General features: G+C 41.1%; 1 protein-coding gene across 6 annotated transcripts in view; it reads right to left on the minus strand.

Annotated features, from left to right (window-relative positions):
- Positions 1 to 25894, minus strand: part of FAM53A (family with sequence similarity 53 member A) — a 91789-nt gene that overhangs the window by 46600 nt on the left and 19295 nt on the right. For 5 of the 6 annotated variants that reach the window (XM_090035383.1, XM_090035387.1, XM_090035385.1 and 2 more), the window contains exons 2-4: positions 20527 to 20778; positions 14849 to 14903; positions 10362 to 11161 (exon numbers count right to left, since the gene is read on the minus strand). In XM_090035383.1, coding sequence (XP_089891509.1) covers positions 10362 to 11161; positions 14849 to 14903; positions 20527 to 20643 — 972 coding nt within the window. In that variant the 5' untranslated portion in view covers positions 20644 to 20778. Of the gene's footprint in view, positions 1 to 10361; positions 11162 to 14848; positions 14904 to 18526; positions 18572 to 20526; positions 20779 to 25894 lie in introns of those variants that run through there. The other variant, XM_090035389.1, reaches the window with a different exon arrangement.

Consider the following 25894-nt stretch of genomic DNA (forward strand, 5'->3'; position numbering starts at 1 on the left):
AATTGAAGGTACTGAATCTTCTCCCAAAAGATAATATATTGAAAGAGTCTACTATTGACCACTCCATACCTGGTCTGTTGTCTGTACCATGGCTGTTGCCACCTAGCAATTTATTTTATGTGGGGAAAACCTTCAACGATTGCATTCCTAGTTTGGTAGGAGGCCAGAAAGGAAAAAAGTTGGAAGTAGGGAGGTAGAATTAATTCATTATTCACAATCCTGCTAATATTTGCATTTTAAAAAAATGCAAATGGCTATGCAGCTCTGAGTGAACTTTATGAGCCAAGATTCAGACCACTATCACACCTAATCTTACAGCGTGAATCCTGGTGAACAGAAAACTGCTATTAAATCCAGGAATCTTAAAATTAAGGGGCACACACTGAAACTAGGAGGAAACAGAAAGAACTCCTTTCTTAATGCAGTATGTAGTTAATCGGTGGAACACATTACTACAGGTGGTTGCAGAGGCAGATAGCATGGCCAAAAGGGACTCATTCATGGAAGATAGATGCATTAATAATTATTAAACACAGTGGTCAGGGATGTATCCTCTGCCATTTCTAAACGAATGGTGGTAGATGTCAGGGAACATAAATAGGGGATAGAGCACTCTAGAAAATACCCTGTTCAGTGGTTTCCCTCTAAAAGTGTCCACCCCTGCCACTGCCAGACAGGATACAGAGCTAGACGAGCCATTAGTCTGACCCAGTATGGTACTTTTATTCTTATGTTCTAGTGCATCATGCAAGTGTTCTGGGAGGTCACTTGGCACATCTATTCAGCACTTTGGCTAAGGCAAGTAGAACCAAATATGAGAAAAAAAACAGAACTAGCATTATATTACCTATATGTACACATATTGTATAGATGCAGGTGTTCCCAAAGTCTTTCTGCCAGTCTGGCAAACCATGGCCCAGAAGTCACAGCCAACTGCAGCTGGACTCTCTGGCCGGGGAACAGATAAGGATCCCCCCACCCCCGGGTGGGCCAAACTCGGTGCTGCCATGGGCCCCACAGGAGAAGCCACGGCCCCTCTGCCTGGTTGGGGGGGGTGAGGGGGGGGGTGCAGTTTGCTGGCCCATGGCCCCTTCCGGTCAGGCAGCTGACCACGCTGCAAACTGGCAGCCAAACTGTTGCGGCCCTGGGATTGAGTACCCCGGTATAATGTATCATGACTATGTACGGATGTCACGAGACAATAAATACAAAATTTAAAGAAGTCTCAAGGACAGATTTGAGGGAATCCTCATTTTGGTCAAGTTAATTTAGACCATGGGGCAAATGATTTGGCAGTTTTTGTGCTCTCTTCCCATCACCATTCTGGTTTGGAAAGCCCTGCTTCCCACAGTGACCCACCAAGCCTCTACCCCCACCCCAAAGGACTTTAATGTCACCTATACTTACGTCCAAAAGCTTCTTAAAGAATCAGGACTTTAAATGCACTCCTCCACCCTCCAACAAGCCTCACTCCCTTCCATATGTAATATTTACGGGTGCATCTTAAATTTCAGTTTCGACTTCAATGCAACTCCAAAAGGGCTCCATTCTCAGAATAGGTTCTTGCTAGGAAGTCTCAGTGCAGTGCTAGGCTTTAAGCTTTCTCAAAGAAAAGACCAGATGCCAGGAAGGAAGGAGAGAAAATGAAATGGTAAGGCTGGAAGGGGCTTCCTGGACCAGCAGTGGAACACATTTTGAAGGGCTTTTGTTTTTAAGTTTCAAGACTTGAAAGCTATCGAATTGTCCAATTAAGAAACGAAAAAGAAAAAGAAAGTTTCACAAATGCAAGTCAACACTATTCCACTGAGATTTAAAAGTGCCCACAAGTATGTCTCATCATGCGCCAACTCCAATGCCAATTTATTCTCAGAACAGGTGAATGGCAACCCCACCAGAACAAATAAGGAGTCACCTTTGCTGGAACTGATGCTAAGAAATGCAACATTCCACACCTCCTACAATTTAAAGCTATGGGGATTTGATACAAATAGCCTTTGTACTCTTATCTCAAAGATGACTGTTGTACTGTATGCATATAGAGGAGTGGCAAAAATGTTTGGGCATCTTAATGAGTGAAACTTACTCCTAAGAACAAAAAGGTCTTTAACCCAGGAGCTGAAGTTTTGTTTCGATTTTCAGAACTGGCTTCTGCCTTTCTAACCACCACTTCCAATTGTCTTAACACTGCATCCTGAACAAAATCTTCAGGTTGCAAATCTGAGCCCAAAAATATTGGAGTTTCAAAACTTTACCGCAATTTAGGAGTTGACACGAGAAACACACACCGCTTCCAAAGTCTTATGTATGCTGTAGCTCAGTGATTCTCAACCAGGGAGCCACACAATGGCTGCATACACATATTCAAATCATGCAGGACAACTCGCCCAGGTTTATTTTCCTGAGGAAAAAAACCTGACCTGTATAGAAGTTCAGACAGAGAGGAGCAAAGTTTCAGTGCAGATGCTGGGCTGCCAAGAGTCCCTACAGCATGCTGCCCAGAGAGCTTTGCAGGATGGGGGGTTGTTTTGTTTCGTCTTTGGGGGGTTTTTTTTTTTTTGGTTAAGTGAATGTAGGCAAGGATCATCATAAAATCAGGGAAGGTGGGGGGACAGGCTGTGTGCTGTGCAGCATCCTCCAGTCACCTGCTCCATGCTGTGCCCCAGCCTGTGTTCCCAGGGAGGGAGCACACTTCCTGGCATCCAAGTGCTGCAGTGCAATTCAGGAGGTGCTGCTCTAAGGACATAGGGAAACAAGGCTCTTTGAGTAAATGTGATATTTATTACACCAACTAAATATGAAAATAAAAAGTTGGAAAAAACTGTTCTTTGCAAAATTTTGGGCGCAAACACTTCTTTTCAGGCACAGGGAGACACTGCTGGTGTTGCGCACCCTCCTAGATGAAAGAGAGGCTAAAGCCAATATGCAAAAGGCAGGTCTGAAAATGCAAATGTATGGCAGGGAAGATCAGAGGGGATGGGAGTTAACAGGTTCAAGACAGGTGGAGAGAAGGGGGAAAATGTTGGCCTGATGAAAGAATGTAGCTGGTAAAATGCAGACAGGTTACCTGGGATGAAATCGGATGGCAGGCAGGTTAAGTGTGCCATAAATCCAATGGCTATATTTAGTCCATGATTTTTTGTATCCAGTAGAGTTATGAAGTAAAAAAAACTCGTAGGCTCATCTGTGAAAGGCGTTTTGTAAACTCTTCACTCTCTCAGTTCTAATCCTCAAAAGGGAGAGAGTGGTTCTCTTGTGAGAAATGTGCTCCCAGGTAACTGGGTATTTTTGTCTTGGATAAAATTTTTAGAGTGTGTTCATTCTGGTGCACAGTTGGTTTCTCCTGTGTTTTCCATCAGGACATTCAGTGCGCTGGATGAGATAGAGTACATTTCTGGAGATGCAAGTGTAAGATCCAGGAGTGGCGCTGGTTCTTTTTGGGGATATAGTTATTGTGGGACTGGTGTCGGCAGGTTTTATATTTTTTGTCCCAGCATGGTCTGGATCTATTTGGTGCGCTTTGGGCCATAGGAAGTTTGCATCTAGTAGTGAAGTTGGTGAGGTTTGGTGCCTGTTTAAAGGGTAGAATGGGTGGTTCTGGAAAGATTTCTTTAAGAACTGGGTCTTCTTCTAGCATGGGTTGCAATTGTTTGAGGGTTTTCTGTATAGGTTCCAAGGAAGGACGGTATGTCATGGCTAGCAGTGTGCAATTCTTGGGGATTTTCTTTTTGTACTGCAGTAATTCTTCCTAGGGTACTTGAGTGGCTCTTTCAAACGTGCAATCTTTCTGGAGAAGCATCCTTGTTGAGTGGTTGCGAGGTGACCATTGAGGGTGATCTCAGTGTAAAGTTAGTGGCATCAGGGGACTTGGCTATATTACAGCTTTCTTGGTGCGTTTAGGGCAATTGCTGGTGCTGTGTAGATGTGCACATTGGTTTCTATTTCACCATTCTGGATGTTGATCTAAAAAAGGGAAATGCCGGTGCTGGAGTAGTCAAGAAAGTCTGATGATGGGGTGAGGATTATCAGATTTGTGATGCAGATCAGAGATCACAGGTTTTCAGTCCAAATGGTGATGTCATCTATACATCTTTTGTATAGTACAGGTTTGATGGTGCACTTCCTGAAAAATTTTTCTAGGTGGCCACCCCCCCCCAAAAAAAAAAAAAAGGTTGGCATATTGTGGGGCCATTTTGGTGCCCATCGCTGTACTCAGTGTTTGCACCTGAAAGCTTGCAAAGAATAACTTTTTCCAGGTATTGAGTTGGTCTAATAAAAGAATATCACATTTCCTCAGAGAACCTTGCCTGCTGTAATTCAGCCCCCCTGTCCCCCCGTGCTTTAGTGCTGGGCTCGTCTGGTCTGAAGCACTGGGATGATGGGGAGGGGAGGGGGTTGTGTTCTGTTTTGCTGGACCAGGACTGGAGCTCCCTGGCCCTGTGGTACAAGGAGAAGCAGCAGCAAAGCACCCTGGCTGCCTTTACAGAGCAATTTCGCTTGGGTTACTCCCAAATTAATTTTTCCAACTTTAGAGTGGCCACTTTTACTCCGGAAGGAACAAACCCCCCCAAAACAACCAATTTCTGTACACTAGTGGCTTCCCCCGAAAGCAGGGACTCTCCCTGGACAAACTGTCTGTCCAAGCTCAATATCAGCACTATTCAGTGCGCAAACACCTACAAGATGCTTCACAGAGACTTCAAATAGCAATCTATAGTATCAGAAACATTTCGAAGCCGTTGCGGTCTGAGTTCTTTGCAACAGAAGAACACTTCATTATTTCGCAGTAGTCAAAAAACAAGTGAAAACAGAGCTGGCATTTTCCTAAAGGTGCTTTCAATCTTAAGAGGTTACAAACCTCTTCTGTGGCTTCAGCATTTTCTACTAAGAAGCATTTGATGTCACTGTATCAGATAACATGGCATAAAAGTCTAGATAAATACCTGAAACCCTATTGCCAGTTTCAGTGAAAACTAGGTATTTTGAACAAAATTAAAGAAATGAATACTTTACTGAGCCAGAGTTTAAGAAAATGTTGACTATAAACATTTTGTAGGTACTTTATTAACAAAAATCTCTCTGGAGGAAGTAATATAGTCTATATTAGAATTTAAAAATATAATTTTTTTTATTGAAGTTGCATGCACTGGGCATATGGGTACTAATGTGGGCGTACTGTGGGGAAATGGCACCAATATACCTGATGATGGATTGAAGTGTAATATACTTCAAATGCAAAACATTTTGCAGGGCATTTTTAGCTGACTGACATAGCAAGTGGTGTATTTCACCTAAAGCAGAACTTTCCAAAGACTAAGAGAACAGTTTAATTCACTTTTGTTGTTTTCTTCTTAAATAAATAGTTTTCAAAAATGTGGACTAACATTTTTTAATCAAATTTAACATACACGAAGCTTCAAAAATAGGATTTATACCTAAACACTCACCTATGCATAAACATTTAAAAAAAAGTGCACACAGTTGTTTCTATTGTCATCAAGAATATTGTCAGTATGGCTGAAGAATGAAACATCAAATAGTCTATTTACATGAAGTGCAACATTTAAGAAAAACTTGGTATCACCTTGGCTTTGTGAGCGTGAAAGCTATATATGGGAATGCAAAACAGCTTCTATCATTGCTATTTTTTATTTTTATTTTTAATTATTTATTCCCATTCTATGCCCCTCAGAGGGTAATGAGTAGGGATAACCTGTAGAGCTCAGGGACCCTGAACAATAAGAGCACAAACATGTCCCACTCTGCTTTCACTGGCCTCATGTTCTTGAAAGAGTCGGGAATTATTTTAGAATTGTGCTTTATCGGCTTCAGCAAAATGATGAGCAGAATAAAGTATTTCTGAACACTACCTGAGAGCGCTGCAACTATTTGTACATCTAAGATTGCTTTAAATCTATTCATTAAAAAGATCAGTAAGTTATTTTAAGTTTGCACACCATTTTACAGAAGCTAGGCATGCTCCCTTGAAAGGAAAGATAAGATAAGATACAGGGGAACAGTTCTTCAAATAAAAAGGGAAGTAGAAAGGAAGGTTCCCATCATCTAGTTTTGTAGGATTTGTGAAGAGTAGAGAGAGGCAAGGGGCACCTACTGGACAGGAAGAAACTATTCTAAGTGCAAAGGATGACGTTGGCAAACAGGGCAACACAGTGCTGGGAGAAACTATGTAAGCAGGAGCAGGAGGAATTATGAATAAGCATATGGGGTATTTAGAGCTTAAATTAAAACAGAGACGAAGAGGATGAGATGCTCAAATTATACTCAAATCAGTGGTAATATGATCCTAGCTTCTTAGAAGTACTGTTTTGAATTTACAGGAAATCTATTTAACTCAGCTTAACTATTAACTTCATAGGGTTAACACTTTTGCACTACACTTTAGGTAAGACAAAGATTGTAACAGGGGAAAATACTTTCTATACTGAGAAGTTTCAAGGAACTTTCTCGGCTCCCTCAAGGCTTTGTTCCAAAGTGTCAAGAATATTTGTGTATTTGAATGTATGCCGTTATTCTGTACCATACACATTACTCATTTAAGCATTCAGCAGATCAGTACTTGATTACAAAAAAAAACTGAACCACTGGGTGGGAAACATCAAGTTGAAGGGGGAAAAAAAACAAAAACAAAAACAAAAAAAAAACGCTGGCAGGTACTGTCAGCCTTCAGTGTGGAAAATGCTCTCGCAACGTTACAGAACTCAGCCAAAAAAAATGTATAGCAGAGCCTCTAGCACAGGGAAGCCACTCCTGTCATGCATGCCAAAGCATTGCATGCAATGCCATTTTCCTCAGCACACCACAGCCAGCCTGGCCTCCAGGCTCTGTGGCAGGCAAAAGATGTCCTGCCTGCAGCTAGCATAGGCTCTGGAGGCTGCAAAGAGCTGCACTGGGCTCTGCAGCCCTGGCATTGGCTCCATGATGGTGGCACACTTTGGGGCTGACAGTAGGGAAGAGGCCAGGATTGTACTGCCTTAGATCCTTTCCTGACCATATGCCCAGAGGCACATGTATAGCTGCCACCACTTACATGGTCTGGCTGGGGCTTCAAAGCCTAGCTCTGCCGTTTGCAGTCTCCCAGCTGCCTGGCACAGCTGGCCCAGGCTCTGGGCACCTGCAGCAGGCAGGCTGCAGACAGCTGTGCCAGGCTCCAGAACCACTCTGGCTCTGTGGCAGCAGTGGGTGCATGTGCATCTCATGGCCCATGGGTCTGAGACATTGCAACCCCAGCCTCTTTTCCACCATCCACCCAGAGGCATGTGCAGCCACTGCCAGCAATAAGGATCGAGCTCTTCACAGCTCCCCCACCTCTGGCAAGCTAAGTCATGGCATGAGTGGAGGTCAGGGTGTTCTTGGCACTTTGGCAAAGAAGTTACTGACCCCTATTCTAGCATAGCAGTCCCACAGATTTGAAAGAAATGGGGAATCTAAATACCTCAAAAAGGTATGCTACAGAAAGCAATCCAGCACCAGAACTATAACTAGGCTGCAGAATACAAAGTTGCAAGAGCTGAACAACCACAACTATAACATTTGCCAGCTTATTTAAAATACTGCAGGAAACAGATTAAATGCATTTTAAGCTTCAAATCTAGCCCAGATCATAGCAATAGAATGTATACAAAATTTCAATGAAATGAAAATTAAAAAAAAAAAAAAAAATAATAATATTGGTAGTTGAAAAGCAACTATATGGCCATTTCTGCACCCACCCCAATCAGCTTTAGCTGAGATTAGCCTTAATAGAAGGCAATATTCGGTCACTCAACTAGCAAACTCAGGTATTTCCAAATTAGTACAAAATGATGTCAAGGGTATCTAGCTCATACTCTAAGTCAAGGTATGAAACTCAGCCTGGCCCCATGTGTGGGCCAGATCAGGCCATGTTGAAACCAGAGCACACTGTGATGTATCCAGCAAAGTGATGCATGCAATGCACACCCTGAGCTAGCCCTGTTATGTGCATGGAAAGTTCAGCCCCACATGCCACATTCAGCATGTGCCAGTCCCACCTTGGGGCTTGGTTTGCATGTGGTTCACACGGCCAGGATAGGCCACGTACCGCATCAAGCGCCCCACTGGTCCATCTCCGCATGCTAGCTCAAGGGCTGGTCCAGACCAGCCAGGCCAGCTCCACAGGCCAAAAAAAAAAAAATCACAGGGCTCCACAAATCAAATCTGGCCTGCTGGCCATTTGTTTGACATCCCTCCTGTAGGCAACCAATATTTTTAGTTGTTTTAAACACACGTACACCCCTCCACCAACCACTTCCTTTACTTGCTGGTAACTCAATGCATTAGGCATTCAACACATTTCAGTAGTTCAACAAGGCACACCAACTGATTGATTACCTAGCTTGTAGTTTTATCAAAAGAGTGCGATTGCCAAGAATCTATGCTACTTGATAAGTAGAAATTAAATATAAGACTGCTATTAGGTTTATTGCTTATAAGGTTTTTCTCTGTGGGGTTTGTATTACAGGTAAGATATTCAAAAAAAGAAACAAAATAATTAATCTTTTTTTTTTTTTAAGCCTCACTTCGAGTTACCTACCTCAGGGGACCTCAAAGGCCCAATTTTCTGAGTGTCAATCACTTACCCCTTGAAAAGTGACTAAAGCTCAGACCCAAGAACTAAAATTGCCCCCCCCCCAAAAAAATACAAACAAAAAAACACCAAGAATCCCTTTAAACACTTTAATCCATGCATTTATATTGCTCTCTGCAACACAAACAAATGAAAATCTAAGATAAACTTTATCCATTAAAAAGCCACAGTTTCCTATCCTTATAAAACAAGCAATTAATTGTAAGTTTATTACTTATTGCAAGGGTCTGGTTATTCTGGGGGAAGCCAATATATGGAAAAAAAACCTGTCATTTTCAAGGGGAGTGGGGGTATGTGCATGCATGCAAGTGATACATGCGCCCCCGTACCCACTGACCCTCTGAAACGTGACAAGTTGTTTGTGGGGTTTTTTTCTCCTTTCCCCATACAGTGATACTGGCCTCCACTAGCAATCAGTCCTTTGTACTATATGCATATATAAAATTTTAATCATATTATAATTTTTGATTTATATAAATATTTCACATATACATGTGTATACACCCAAATGTAAAAATAAAGACATCGACAAGTTGCAGCCCATCCCCAGCCTCTTAGACTTCTCCAGCCATATATCTAAAATAGTCACCAATAAATGGGTGCCACGAATTGGCCAAAAATATCCCCAAACCATCTGTATTCACCTTGTTTGAGAAATTAAGTACACCACCCCTAATGCACATTATTTCTCAGCTGATCCATCCTTACCACTATCTCCAGTTGTCCCCTCCTCATTGTGCTACCAACGTTCGCTTTAATTAGGACGACCAAATGCATGAGCCTTCCAAATCCAGTAACAAGTTACAGAAGTTATTATTACAGACTGTGGTGTGAAGGTAAGCCAGGGATACCCTCAGGTGCAGCACTGCCTATAGGACTGACATGATAGGACTCAATATTATTTCCATCAATGCTGATAAGTAAACTTCTATTTTTTGCTTCAGCAGAAATTGGTTCACTTTAATCAACCTTCTAAAATTAGGGACACTGCCGACCCTTGCATAAAAAGGGCACTTTTTCACTAGCCTATAAAAACAAAAGAGAGAGACACAAACCTATTTTACTCAGAAAACAAAAATCTCACCCTCGACCAAGTGAGGAAAAAGATTTTTGATCAACTGATCTAAAAAAAAAAACAACATATATTTTTCTAGTAACCCAGGACAACATTTGGAGCTGCTATATAAAAAGTACATTTATTTCCATTACTGTCTGTCAGCAGTTTCCTTAGTTACATTCATTTATAAAAGTTTTGTTAATGCACATATACCTGTGCAGATGCAATAGGCCAAAATATAGTTTGGCTCATTCCAAATTACAAAATGATGAAAGCCATACGTGGAGGTTTAAACCGAACAAGACATTTCCATCAAAGCAGGATATTGGACTGTATACATTACCCTACCTTGTGGGAACAAGCTTATTTGATTGAAAGTTATTTTGCCTTCCTAAAAGTTTACCTAGCATTTTAGAAAACACCTTCCTTTCCAACATTTGGAAGCAGTTTTTAAGCAGCTCTCTATACTGGACATCAGAGCACCAATTTCAGGCATGAAAAAAAGTGTCAGGTACATGAAGCACAGTTGTACCTTCTGGAATGATAGAAGTCCATATTGACAGTGACTAATACGGCTTATACACCCACAAAAACAAAACTTGGTTTTAGCTGCCTCTTCTAGGAATAGCTTTTACGTAATAAATGTTTTCCCATGCCCTGCTGAAGAAAGAAAAATCTCACCCGTGTCATTTTAAAAAAGTCTAACGACGGGCGATTCCACCGTACATCCTCCTCTCGTCTGCGCTTTAGCCGGCTTTTCTTTTCATTCAGGACACAAGGCTGGGAGCGACATCTCAGCAAGCCCTGACGCCGGCTGAGCTCGGGTGTGGAGGTGGGAGTGCTGTTTGCCGAAGGCAAGAGGTTTCCCGTCTCAGTGATGTGCTCCTGTGAGAGCGAGAGGCGACGCCTTGGGTTAAAGTCGCAAGGCCCTCCTGAATTCCAACGGGTACTTGAACTTGTGCTTCCCTCGCTACTGTCCACAAAGCCACTGCTCGCGGAGGAAGGTCTGGGAACTGGTGATGTGTTGAAGCTGGTGATAGTGAAGACATTATTTAATGACAGTACGTTTTGTGGCAGGCTGATACTTGTGCTTCTCTGTAAAGTTGCACTCCCATGACTATTGCAGCGCTGCAAAGTGGCGCTACCACCACTATTGCACCGTCTCTTTGATACAGGAGTCCAGACCTTTGAACTGCCAGGCTTCCACGGTGACCGACAGCGGGCCAACTCATCTGGCTCAGAGAGTGACCTGCAGTGGCGCTTGGTTGGTGGTGCTAATGGCTGCCCCGAGTTCTCATTAAGGTTTAATTCACTTATCCAGCCTGACACCATTGATGTGCTGGAAGATTCCTGCTGCCATTGTAGACCCACATTAGCAGCTGTAGTACTAAATGGACACACTGGGAAAGGGTAAGCTGAATGCTTGGTCACTTCAGCTCGGATTGGACAACTCCCATTTAAAGCTTTCCAAGGACTCTCTTCTGAAAGAAAATAAAGGCATAAGGGGAAAAGGGGAGAGAGTTAGATCAGAGTAATTTATCAATTAAAAAGAACCCAAAACATACACATTTGAAATGCTGGGCAAACTGCGAAGATGAGTTTTTGCCAGAATTCCAAGCGCAGGCTTAAAAGGGTTGTCACCTTAGAAATGGTCAAGTAAGTAAAAAATTGAAAAGCATCTGTATCCAAATAGCCAGGCCACGCAATCTCATAGGATTTTTTTATTTTATTTTTTGCATATTAGAAGCAACAAACAAGGGTGGGCAGATGAGAACAGGATGGGATTCAACACTGACAAGTGCAAGGTGCTGCAGCCGGGGAGGAACAACCAGCACCATACCTACAGGCTGGGGAACTCCCTTCTTGTCAGTACAGAGGCAGAAAAGGATCTTGGAGTCATCACTGATGCCAAAATGAACATGGGCCGGCAGTGTGGGGATGCAGTCAGGAAGGCCAACAGCACCTTGTCATGCATCCACAGATGCATCTCAAGCAGGTCCGAGGAGGTGATCCTCTCCCTCTATGCGGCACTGGTCAGGCCACAGCTGGAGTACTGCGTCCAGTTCTGGGCGCCGCACTTCAGGAGGGATGTGGACAGCATGGAGAGGGTCCAGAGGAGGCCACTCGCATGATCAGGGGGCAGCAGGGCAGGCCCTATAAGAAGAGGCTACGGGACCTGAACCTGTTCAGCCTCCACAAGAGAAGGCTGAGGGGGATCTAGTGGCCCGTTACAAACTAGTCGGGGGGGGGGAAATCAGCAGGCATTGGGGACGTCGCTGTTCCCCCCAGCACTGCCAGGGGTGACCAGGAATAATGGTCACAAGCTGGCAGAGGGTAGATTTAGGCTAGATATCAGGAGGCGCTACTTCACGGTCAGAGCAGCAAGGATCTGGAACCAACTTCCAAGAGAAGTGGTGCAGGCTCCTACCCTGGGGGTCTTTAAGAGGAGGTTAGATGAACATCTTGCTGGGGTCGTTTGACCCCAGTATGCTTTCCTGCCATGGCAGGGGGTCGGACTAGATGATCTACTCGGGTCCCTTCTGACCCTAGAAACTATGACATTGTGAAATTTCACTTACAATATTATCATCTCCCAGCATTGCATTTGCCATCTTGAAAAAAACTTTTAATATTAAAACATGTATTATATATTAATAAAGCAAGAGGGGCCACTTTCATCTGAGGCTCCAGAGCCCACAAGCTCAGACCAGGAGCACTGAATCACCACTGTACTGTACTGTACTGTAAAAATCTGGTAGTCTTTTTCAATTCACAACAGCTCGGTGTGATATTTCCTTTAACCATAATAAGGAAAGAACTGTCATCCATTATTAACTATATTTCCTATATGCATGAAACTGAGAGCTTTAGGTTTTGTGAAGGAAACAAAGTTTAGGTTTTGTAGTGTGGGGATGCTGTAAGGGTGCCCACAGACATGCAAGGAAGCTGCTCCGATGCACTGTAATTACAGCACATCAGAGCAGACCCAATTAAATCGAGTCTGCTGAAGCATGCTAATTAGCATGCTCCAGCTGGCCTCCATGTCTCCTGTATCAGCATCCCCATGCTTCAAAAATGGTGGCGGGGCGCTTTAAAAGTTTGAGCTTTATCTAAAGTGCCTCCACCACCATTTTCAAGCATGGGGACACTGATGCATAAGATGCTGCAGGTGCTTTAAATTAGAGCAGGCCTCAGAGCAGCTCCAATTAAAGTGTCCCCCCACACACACTCCCAGAGCACGTGTAAAACGCCTTAAGCGATGAATGCTCACTCTTTTATAGTGCAAAATAAGCTTTATCTTTAAGAGTAGGGCGATACTTATTTTAGCAAATGTTAGTTAAGATTGTTTTTCAGAGAACATTGTCCCTCCCACTCACATCTACTACATAAAAACCCTTTGAAAGCCCTAAATTAAAGGCCAACATTCCCCTTATTTTACATTTTAAAAACCTCATACAAATTTTACTGTGGATACAAGCATAGCCCATAATATACAACTTCTTATCTCAAGTGGCAATGCAGAGTTGAAAAAAAGAAAAAAGGAAAAAAAAGTCTACCAGCCAAGCTTCACACTCCTTTGTGTAGCTTTTCTTTGAGAACATTTTGCACATTTTACAGCTGTTCCCCTACATTATACAGTGAAGTGTAAGAGGAACTACAACAGAGGCCCAGGATTTGCAAATTGAAAAGCAGATCTTTGTCCTTGCGGCTAGTTAACAGCTCTTCATGCTTGGTTAGAAATTTTGCTAATTTAAACCAATTATCCAAGTAAATTTCACTATTCCTGGGGACAGAGTAATGGAGAAAATACATATTTTTTTCTTGTCTCCATTATGTGCATGCATGTATGCATGCAAAAAAAAATTAGGTAAGCAAAAGTAGGCAGCACTTGCACTAGTTAAGTTGAAAGGTTCACTGTTTTGAATGTTTCCTTCTACAAGCAGTTAAATATAAATCTTTAATTGGAATTAAAAAACAAAAACAAAAACAAAAAAACCCAAAGCACGATGACTCCAAGAGTTGCAAACCAAACAGCTTCAAGATGAATCTGCTCCCTAGCCAGGAGGGTCTTCCAGTAATTGTCCTCTTTATTGAGATCTTATTTAAAAATAATGCAACTAAAAAGCAGAATGCGCTGACAGCTGGCCGATGCAAATATGTGTTTTATTAGAATTCCTTTGTCCTTCATTCTCTCAGATGGGTACAACCACACATTGTGCTGAGTCTTAATACGACTGTAAGCTCTTCAAGGCAGGGACCATCTTTAATTCAGCGAGCAAAACACTTAACACAATGGGGTACCATCCTGCCTAGAGCTTTTAGACAATACTGTAATTCCAGTTTTTTCAGCATTTACTAGCCTGATTTTTATGGTTGAGGCTGCTTTAAAAGGGGTCTTAAGAGAAAAATTACTACTGCTCAAGAGTTGCAAAAAAAAGTGTTGTGACTGTGTTCTTTGTGTATGGTATTGTAAGATTGAGACACTGCAGTCCCCTCTGGGAACCTCATGGAAACACAGATTCATCTCTCAGGAGACAACCCATTTGAGTAAATAAAAATCTACCATGGCTTAAGATATGAAACAGCTGATGCATAATCTCAACTCCACTTTCCCATCAATAAATCAGAAGTAAAACCTACATTACTTGGCAATAAAAAGATGTTCCCATTTTTGTTATAACAAGAGGAAAGGAGTCAGGACAAACCGTGGTGGAGGGTTCCTTTTCTCCCTCTAGCACGCTATTATATTTTATTCTTTGCCTTGTGCTAAATATTGTAGGGCTAGATAGTCTATATTGCAACAGCCTACTTTTATGGAGGTGTGTGAAGAGGTAAGATGTGTAGTTTTCTGTTAGCAAAGAAAACCCAGTAAGAAAAGGGGGGGAGGAGGTATTTTGGGGAGAGAGGACGCACACAGCAGTTGCTGTGCATTTGTACATAACAGTTACTGAACAAAAACATGTAACAAGGGCTTTTTACTATGCAAAGCAGATCACAAGTACAAAAAACTAACAACCAGCGATTCCCAGTATTGTTCAAAGACCAGCTTAAGCCAGCAGGCTCCACAACAGCATGCTCCATTCCCCTCCACCTTATTTACAACAGAAAGGCTGCTTACTATACCAATTACCTCAGTAAACCACAGCTAGGGTTTCACAAGAACTTACCATTGATTTCAAAAGGGAACAAGCTGCCACTTTTGTTCAGCTTCTCAGATGAGTACTGAAATTAATCAGAGAGAGAAAAAAAAGATTCACACCATGTAGAGCTGTATGGCGTTGAAAAGACAAAAACATACCCCGGCATAAACCTTAAGCATTTCGTTATTTAGATACAGAAGTTTCCCTGTACATGCATGCAATAAACTGACAAGAGTGATAAATTTAGTTGAGCATCTAATGACAAAAATTCCATGTTCTGTTTAAAAGTGGTAAACTTTTGAAGCTGAGCAGCCATACAACCTCAAGTCTTTCAGATGCTTCACATAATTCATATTGCAGTAATTCAGAAGTGGAAAGGCAATTACTTAATTCAAAAGGACTTTATCTAAACCTTTAAAATAAACCCACAAGAAATTGAAATCTAAAGGGCAACTGCCTGCATTTTTCTTCCCCCACAGAATTACAAATGCTGCATAACTGAGTACCTTTACTATAGTCATTCCAGTTTTGTAGATAAACTTTTTTTTTTTAAATATACATACAAAGGATTGAACATGTACATTATAGCATTCATAAAGGAAAAAAGCAGACATCTGTTAGCCTTTGAATAGTATATTTTGTTGTTTTACTGATAAACAACTGATTTCCTCTTTTTTTTCCTTCTTTAAAAAAAGGGGATCCTCTAACAAAATGCAACAGCTAGAGAAGAATAGTTGCAGACTTTTGTATACCTCATAGCAAATGAAGTATTGATTTACAGATGGGCAATCACATCAGTGTGGTTTTCCTAGCATGACTGCTATATTTTGGGGCTATAAACTCCATGTGAAAAATACTAAAACCCTCACACACCTGCAAAGTCCTAATGCACAAAGAGAGCGCTTTGCATACAAAAGGTGCAATTTCTCAGATGCCATATATAACTTAGCAAGAAAAAAAGTGACTCAACCCCCTGTAAGTACCAAGACCTGTCTTGTATAGTAGTACATCTTGATATCCAGTCTAAAGATAAATGAATTCTCTCATTAAACCCTGCTGATTGTTACAAGTTTTTTCCCCTGGGGATGGGAAGGAAGGATTACTTAAAAACCTCTTTCAAAAGCTTTTTTTGGACCTTGTTTTCTACATACAGCCAAAAAAGACAGTATTGTTCAGAGACTTCCTTTCCAAATACAAGTTTAGTTTTAAGTAAACATCCCTGGTCTATATGAAGCATTTTTGCTGTTCAGCAACATGAAGTGGTAACTGGTGGCTTTAAAACTTTGAACCTTAAGCTCATATTTAAGATGCAGTAATGTAAAAAAAAAATTTGGAAGGGGGTAGGATTTGAAAAGGATGTAAGAGAAGACTGAAGAGGGTTTTGGGGTTTTTTTTGTATATGTGATAAGCAAGCCATAAGAAAATGTAGAATAAAAATATTTTATCTGCTGATGTTAAAGAACTAGTTTTTGAATACAAACATGAAACCTCTTTCTCTGGAGACAGCAAGAGTCCAAGCTTACAAAAAGAGTAAGAATCACAAATCTTCATGTACGTGGAGCCACCAAACAGCCCACCCCTTCAGCATACAGAAGAAAGTAGCCATACCCTCAGGCAACAGAAACTACACAATCTATGCACTGAAATAGTGAACAGACGTTTTCCCACAGTCAGCCAGAGATTGGGAAGTCTTGTTTATCGCTCCAGAGATCAAGTCCACAACACTGGGGCAATCGCAAGATTCCTAGTTGCCCAGAGCTTCCTCTTTTTGAAAAGCCTGAAGCTCTCCTTTGGTCCTCGAGTCCACAGACTTCTCAGCTACTGGAAGTCATCCACTCCACCAAAGTAGTCCTCTCATCAACATCTAGTTCTTTGCACTTAGACTCCAGCCCTGCTGTTTGATCATTAGGAAGATGCTACTTCATTTCCACAGTTCTTGAGCGTTCACCACCTTTGTGTATACGGATCAGTCCCTTCTTTCTATTTTAGTCCTAATCACTCTGGCCAAACACCTGGCATCTGCTCAGAAGAGCACCATTCTGCTAATCGATTGCAGTGCCTTTACCAGGAAGTAAATAGATATACAACATGTTAACATCCATGACCCTCAGTGCGCTAAATGTTTTATTTATCCTCCTTGATCCCTTTAACTCTTTTGCCTCCTTCCTTTCCTGTCCTTTGCATTCAAATAAACGTATTCCCTTCTGGCAGAAGGCTGGGTAGAGCAGCACCTTACAGACAAATTCAGCTTAATGAGCTGATGTCTGTGAAAGATTATGCATCTCTGAATTAGTCTATGAAGTGCAACTCTACCCAGCCTTCTGCCTGACTTCAGGCAAACTCAGCTAACTCTCTCTCTATTCCTTTTGGTGCAACATGCCGGCCCTCCGCAAGTCCGGTCATAGCATCCAATGAAGTAACAGCATACAAAAGGCCTTGCTTCTGAACGAGTTAGTCTGTAAAAGGTGTTACCCTGCCCTGGGAAGTAAAGAGGAATACTTATAAAAGCAGCTATGGCCAGTACTTCTTCCAAGAGATTCAAGCAGCTGTCCTATGGGCAGGGACCTACTCAAATCTTGATTGCGCAGGTCTCAGAAATCCACATATTGGTGATGGTCTTCATACGTAGGGCAGCCTGGAAAAAAAAATGTGGAATGACCTCCCTGTCTCTGCCCAATTCCTACCTTAAATGGCTCTCATTTCTACTCTGTTAACTAGAAGTTGATTAAAACAAATACAAAGTTGTGAACCTATATTGGATCACCGCATTGTTGCTGGAAACTTTGTCCAGCCTCTGCTTATTTCGAGACAATTCAAGTGTGTTAAATGATTTCCCTATGAAACCAAAACGAGACATTGTGCAATACACAAGAGTCATGAGATGAATTCAATTTGTAACACAAAATATTATTTGGATTGAACGCAGCTCTTGAAGCATCAAAAAAAAAAAAATCATGGATTGTTAGGGGGGAAGTATTTCTTTTTTCTTTTGGGGTGAGAGGAGAAAGAGATGGGAGGAGGCGGCATTGTGGGTTATGTCTAGGCTTGGCAGGATTCGATTTTTATTGGTAAACATTGATAAAAATGTTGAATTCACCTCACACTCAGACAAAAAAAAAAGTATTTCCATGAATAAGACAAAATGCATAGAAACAGGACATGAGAAAAATTGATGGAGCATGTGATAACAGGGGGAACAGTCCTGCAGAACCGTGCTGACTATAGTCTGGACTGCAACTCCCAGAAACCTAGGGGACTGGCAACAAAGGAAGAAGTACCAACAACTGAACAGAAGGTTTTAAAGCAGGTATGATATATTGATTTATGGATATTAACTCTTTATATTTTGACATACGATTTTATAAAGCTTTTAATACTACTGTCATTAATAAGTTGCCTGTCCCCTAATTTTGCACAATCCTAAAAGCTTAAAATTGATATAAAACCAAGCACCAATATTACCTGTCGAAACAGTTAAAGATAAAAAGATTGAATTCTACCAAGCTTAGTTGTTACAGGGAGAAAGTCTTCATTCATTAGTTTCTTGTGCGCGTGAAGAGACCGTGCATGAGAGCGCACGCAAGAGAGAACGTGCGTGAGAAGACCAATGTTGGCTCAAGACATGGCAGGAAAAAGGAGGAACAGCGTTCTGTGGAGCATAGATTAGTCTTGATTTCAAAACCTAGAAACTGGAAGAAAACCTACCATGGCAGCAGGTTGCAAAAGAAGACCCATTCATTTGGGAATATTTTCTAGAAATTCTGCATTCAAAAGCTGAGAAAAACTGACTGGGAGTTTAAAAAAAAAAAAAAAAAAAAGAGAGAAAGAAAGAGGTGAATGAGGATGAAGTTCATAAAAACTTCCAAAAACTTGAAATAAAGTAGGTAAAAATTTTCTAAAAGTCCTAGCTTAAAAAAAAAAACACCCACAAAAACCCCCCAAAGAATTCCCCAGGGAGGAACTTCCTTCCGGTGACTGACATAGTTGGTTTAATTCACTGAACACAGTTGATACTTCTAATATTAAGACTAATGTTAACTGTAATAATAAATTAGTTGGCTGTAAAATGTGCAGGGGGTTCTATAACCAAAAACATTAAAGCTTTGTTAAATAAAATGTGAAGTGCTGGTTGTGTATGTTTAATTAAATTCAAGTTGCCATGTTATTGCAGCTGGATACAAATACAAGCAAAAAAGTTAATCTAGAGATTAAGAAACAGTTTCACCATTATGGCATACTAAAAAAGGTAGGTTTCTTAACAATCCAAATATGTATTTTAAATAAACATCTACATAGTTTAGCATATCCCATTTGTGTAACTAAGAAACACAAGAACCAAATCCACTGTAATATGTATATTTAGTTGTAAGTTGATATATAACAATTTTAATACGTTAAACACAAACAAAAGTATATTTTAAAGGAAAAACAAATATGCAATAAGAAGGTTGATAATCAATTATTTAAATGGAGATTTTGGCTTGTTGATTTAAAAAAAGGACTTGATTTAAATCATCCACCCTGAAGACAAGCTCCAATGTCACAACACCCAAAAAATTAAGGCTGCCTATGAAACTGCTGCCTTTCATTACATGGCACTGACATGGTTTGAACCTAGGCTGTGGAATAAAGACAAATGCAGGATCGCAAGAAAGACGGGAAACAAAGCAACAAAATGAAGGAAGATGAAGTCTCATGAAAAAGAGGCAGCTGAGTGTTACTCTGAAGAAGGATGTTGCCCCTGCCTCTGTCCTGTGTAACGCAAGGTACTAGATAAACTTCAAAACACTTTCCAGTTAATCACAACCCCCACGCTCCTATTTTCTAAGATTCTTAGAAAGTAGACATTTTGTCATAATCCCCTTATATCACAAAGGGGTTATTGAAGCACTGTTTGTGTAGCACTGGGATAATGCAATGATGATTGCCACAGAAGAGCCCATGAGGAATTAATTCCATCTTCAGCGCAGTGTTTGAATGACATATTCAAGTAAGAAATGGGCCCAAGATTGAACAATGATGATAAAACCAAATGTCAAAACAGCTGCTGATTAGATGATCAGTCCTCCCTGTCCTATGCACTGAATGTAACCAGTCTATTTGAACACAAAATTGAGATTCAAGAGCACCAGCTTCCAGTCTATCTGTAGCCATAAGCCAAAAAAACCTATTCTTTTCTTTTTTTTTTTTGGTGTCTGCACAACAATCTAGTGTTCACTAACAAAAAACAAAACCACAAAACAAACAAACAAACAAACAAACCCCCACCAACTTTGCCCAAAGGAAGTGAATGTTGTCAAAACTAGATATACGTTTCTTAAGCTACCTTCTAGAACTGCTAAACAATGTTTTTAAAAAAGATGACCACCAAGACTCAGGGTGTGCAGAGAAAGTTTGTAGGCCTTTTAGCACACTTAAAACAACAAAAATGACTAATCAATACACACGTCTCGTTTTATAGTGCTAATTCCAAATATGCACTTCCCATATAAAAGTCTAAAAATACTATGCTTGAGTACCTGTGCCAGACATGCTATGTTTCACTCAGGAACCGTTTGCCCCTTCTCCAAAAAATAAATTTTAAAACTTGTTCCTTCTGGCTGCTCTATATTCTTGATCTTGATGTGTGTGTCTGTTTCTGTAAAGGCTGCATATTGCTATCCTTTACTTCAACACAGTGAAACAGTATTTGAGGATAGCCTTACCAGATTAATATTGTATGTTTTACACGTCAGGTCATCCAAGCTCTGGTTCTGCAGCTTTTCTGTTATTAGTGTTACCATGGTAGTTGTCCCTTTTCCACTGCTTACACTGACAAGCATTGGAGGCTCTTCCGTGTCCCGCCTCAACACTCTTGAGCCATTTCTGGTTCTAAGTCTCAAGACTTATACTTCCATCTTACTGCCAAAATGCATTTCCAAAGGCCTTCAGTGTACCATGTCTGCTTTTCTGTAAAACTAGGGAGAAAGGGGAACAGAACAGAGAGAATTAAGTTTAGTTCTAGTTGTATTAAAAATGCATTATGCAGAAATAGCTGGGCTCATACCCAAGGACCTCTTGCATACAGTCAGAGGTATAAAGCATTGTTCTTAAAAAAAGTCTAGTTTGTATTTTTACCTTGCATCAAGCACTGCACAGTTTTTTAAAAATATGGTTCTTACTATAAATATATTGATCACTGATGATTAGATTCACTATCCAAAAAGGGTAAATAATGTTTCAGTAATTTTATCACAATTAACTTCTCTCTCTTCTTACAACATTAATGAGTCTGTAACAGCAGCCTTTCTACCGGGGTGGGCAAAATGCAGCCCGGGGCGGGATGCAGCCCACCAGGCCATTCCATCCAGCCCGCAGGGCCTCTAAATATTTAATTTTCTAAATTTTTTATCTGCCCCTGGCTGCCTGTCATGCGGCCCTCGATGGCTTGCCAAAACTCAAAATAAGTTGCCCGCCCGTGCTTTATACTCGATTCAAAAAAGAGACAGCAGGAAAAAAGGACCAGGCATTCCCCTAATATGAAAAAGACATAGTAAGTGAAATAATAAGGGAAAGAATTAACGTAGAATTATGTTTTTCAGCATGAAAGATCAAAACAGCATGAAGTTTTCATGGTGGATCAAATAATTCTGATACAATGTGCACCTCTGGTGGGCCTAGTTAAAAGGTTTTGTTTTTGTTTTGGTTTGTTTTTTTGAAGGCCAAGAACATGGGGCAGTCTGTAAGCATGTCAATCATCAGCTGCCCTCTAGCTAGATAGGTTTCAGGAAACATACCTTACAATTCATCATTGCCTTTAACCCCACCTCTCATTTCCTGTACTTTCAAGATCCTCCTCCCTCCCAAACCGCAGTTATTTTTCTAGCTCAGGGTTGTCCAACTTTGCCACTGTGCAAGGCCCATCCATGGGCCTCCAGTTGGACAGCCCTGGTCCATCTTCTTCCAAATACTACACTGGGGCTTGAAGCAGTCTCTCCTCTTTCAAACCCAATTTTACTTCAATGTCACCAATAATCCCTCAACGTTCTGCTGTCAAAGGAGCGCTCTTCCATGCCCAGCTAACAAGTCAGATTTATACACTTTATACTCAATGAAGCACCAGGGAGAACTACTGCACTCGCTTTTACCCAATGCTGAAATGTAGAATTACACGCTTACAAGCATATTTATAGGGATCCTAGTCACGTGTGAAGTAACCACAGCCAGTATTTTCCACTTGGAAAGCTTTGCAATGCAGAGACAGTTTAACTGGGAGAGCTAGGGAGATGAGCAAAGTTTTGCTTTCATTTAAAGCATGCACTCAAAATTCAAACACAGTAGGAAAAAAAAAAAGAGGGTTTATGCCAAGGGATGTTTGACAATAAGTAATCTCTTTGAATATTTCCTATTACTAACAAGCATTAGATTTGAAACATTCCAATGTATTTTTCACACTACTAATCAGCTTCTTAAATAACTGTTAATAGACAGAGGTTATTCGGGTATGTGACCCAAGTTAAACCTGCCTAAAACTTGTAAGGTATTACCATTAATGCAATTAATATCAGATTATCTCTAAACCTGTCACCTAGAAGAACATCCTGCAAATATGATCTCGTATGATAGCCTGTATTACTTTTACTGCCTCTCCAAAGAAATCTGTTCTCAAAAAATTGACGGAAGGCAAAACACTGCTTTTCCTTTCAGTACCTCAACCCAGTCCCAATTTTAACTGGGGATAAAGTAGGTAGATTTATAAAGAAGATACACACTCGCATTCTTCCCAAAAGCCCTGCTGCTCCATTTATACAGGAGTGCAAAACCAAAACACCATCCCATCTTCCTTCACAGGACTCAAAGTGTTTGCCAGTGTCTCGTCTGAAATTTAACCTCCACATCAAAAGATGAAATATCCTTATTGCCTCAGTTACTGCCAAAGAGGATGCATGGTTTGAATGAATAAAGTGCAGACCATTATATACAACATGAAATAAAACCCTTTAATGTTGCGAGTCTCCTTTCTCTGTTGGTGGGCATACACATATTCAAATTTTGCTGTTCAGAGTTCATCAGGGTTATCAGATTGGCATACTTGAGCGTTTGAATCTAAATCCAAAACGACTATGGCATTTTAGCCTTTTCACTAGTTAGGTTTTCTTCACTAACCACCCACCAATTTAAACTGACGAGAACTGTCAAGACATTTGATTTTAACATCATTATGTCAGGACTTACAGATAAATTTTAAAACATTAAATATTAAATCTTGGTCTAGATGGGTAAAAACCACCAGCTCCTGCCAAACTTTGTAGCAAGTGTTATCCTCCTTTTTCTATAGGGTGGTCTTGCAAAAACTTGCACATGCTCATGCCAAGGAACAAGAGGTAAGCAAATCAACCGTGAAAAAAGAGAGGAAAATGAATGATGGTACACACACGCTGAGACTTTTCATAAGGGTTACAGAATGAACAAGTCAGAATATGACTATGCATCAACCTTAAGTTTTGCATTTAAAAACTTCTCTGCGTCACGTTCTCAGAATTTAAGCCTCAGTTTTGTTGATGTATTCAATATAGTATGCAAAAAAAGCAAGTAGAGTTTAGAGCTAATGAATACTGGTTTTTACTCCATTAGACATTTCAAGCCAGCACTTGGGGGGGGGGGGGGGGTATGAAAAAATTCAACACCACATTTGATTAAACTACCTACACAGCCACCCCGACTCTTAATTCGTACTAGTGCCAAAACAAAATCAAAAAACCCCAACACAAACAAAAACCATGAGGTCCATTTTTGGGGGGGAAGAAGGGAAGAGAAGGATGAAACAAGAACTGTGTATCCTAATTATGTGAACTGCAAGTCCAGGTATGACTTTCATCTTAAGTCTTCAAATTTCCTATCATACAAAACTCATCTTAAGATGACACGTTTACATCAGTGTAAGACTGTAGAGGACACAAACCCCTAAACCAGTGGTTTTCAACCTTTTTGTACTCAAAGCACTCAACATCAAATGCTAACTTATTTTTCACTCATTTCTTTACTACAGAAAAATATTCTGTTGCAAAGGCCTCAGAAAGACCATAACAGGGCAGAAAGTTTTAACACCAAATTTTCATTTGCAAACTCTGAGTTTCTTGTGAATCATGTTTGCACACCTAACAGTGTTAACCTTATATATAGCACTCTGTGTAACCCATGGGAAAAAAAACAAAAACAAACACCACTGACCAGGGTATCCTGGCACCCTGGGGTGCTTAATTGCTTCCCTAATCCAGCAGATAATTATGCTTACAGGAAACGGAATAAAACCCCATGGTATAAATTACACTTTGTTGCTGTAGTCCAGGGGCTGGCAGCTCCTGGCACGCATGCCAGTGTGGACTCCGTGGTGGGTGGCAGGCCCGGGCTGGCCATGTCAGGCAGCTGCACCAGTTTGCAGAGACCCAACCTGGCTTGTGGCCAGCAGCAAATGCACGCAAGCCTTGGGGAGGGAATGGTGGAGAAGGTGCTGGGGCTGTGCTGCCACAACAAGGTTCGGGTCCTCCGCAGCTTCCCCACCATCCACCCCTGCCATGCCAACATTTTACCAGTTGATGCTGTGGGCACTTTTGGCACTCTACACCAGGGGTTAGCAATGTTTTAGGATAGTCTGTCTGCAGCCAATCCTGAGGAACCCATTTCCTCATAGAATAATATGGAGTGCAATAGCAATAGCCTGCATATTCCAGGATAGCTGCATGCCTGTCCATGACATATGTGCACGAGGCAAGGATTTCTTAGGGCGACAGCTTTTATTGGACCAACTACGTAGCTGAGCAAAAGCCTGTATGATTGAGATGCATCGTTAGTGTAGTACATACATACAAGTTTTTGAATGCAAGACATGCTCTCTCAGGAACGCCCAAGGAAATACGTCTTGGCATTCAAAAGTCTGTCTAACTTTATCCCAAGTACACGGTCCAATAAACTATATCACCCTATGAAATCCTTGCTTCTCACATAGTTTCTGGATCATCACAGCTACATCACTTTAACACTGTCATTACATACCTTGCACTTTAAAATAAAAATTAAATTAGATGAGCATGACCTGAAATCCAACGGCTTTCAGAAAAGTATCAACTACCTTCAGCCCTAGGCTTTAAGGCAGAAGACTGCATATGAAATACGTAAAGACAACTACTAAAGATAAAAGGTTGTGATAAAAAGGATAAATATGTGTGTTACCTCAAACTAAGTCAACACCATCGGCATTATCCCCCATCCCTGGTCACAGCAATGATGTGACCATGTATGCAAAGTAATTTTTTCTTTTTAAGATGCTGTTAATGGTATAGGATTAAAAGGAAGAAAATTCCATGAGTTATCCCGAGACATCAACCAGTCTGCTTCCTGGGTTCATTAAGAGTCAACTTGTTCTTGTGTCAGTAAAAAGTAAAACATATGAACATTTGGTTTACACCACTTACGAAGTATTCCCTGTGCTTCCATGATGTCTCGTTAGCCGCCTCTAACTAGTCCCAATATTTTCACTCCATCCTCAGATAAGAGTCTCATCATGCTTCTAATCATATTCATCACCTGTCTTTGAACCTCTCTCAAACTACTCCGCACTTCAAACTAATTGGATTTTCAGTAACTGGAACCTAATGACCTTTCTTGTTAGGGCAACCTGAAGATGCCAAGTGCTGAATTTGCATTTCTTCTGTCACCTCCCAGAACGTGTGGCCTCGGTCGGCCTGCCGACCTAACTACATTCCTCCTCCCTCCCCCAGCAGCTTGTCTCACCATTACAGCATGGCTATCTAGTCCATGCCACCACCCTACCACAGTACATTCCACCTCTGCTGCTGCCAAGATGGAGTCAGCTGCCAACATAAACTGCAGAAGCAGCCAAGTTTTCAAACTTCTAAGGTCGTCCAAGTCTCAAGGTAACAATACCTTTTTATAATACTGCAACTGCATGGGGACTCAGAAGATTACTGCCACCTTTTCCCTTGAGCTCCATTCACCGTAGGGCCAAGAAAAATAAGTATTTCTTTCAAACTATAGCCCCTCTAAACAGGAGGCAGAAATTGTCCAATCCATGAA

The sequence above is a fragment of the Crocodylus siamensis genome, chromosome 2 (genome assembly GCF_052110815.1).
Source record: "Crocodylus siamensis isolate JL-2025a chromosome 2, ASM5211081v1, whole genome shotgun sequence".
Lineage (NCBI taxonomy): Eukaryota > Metazoa > Chordata > Crocodylia > Crocodylidae > Crocodylus > Crocodylus siamensis.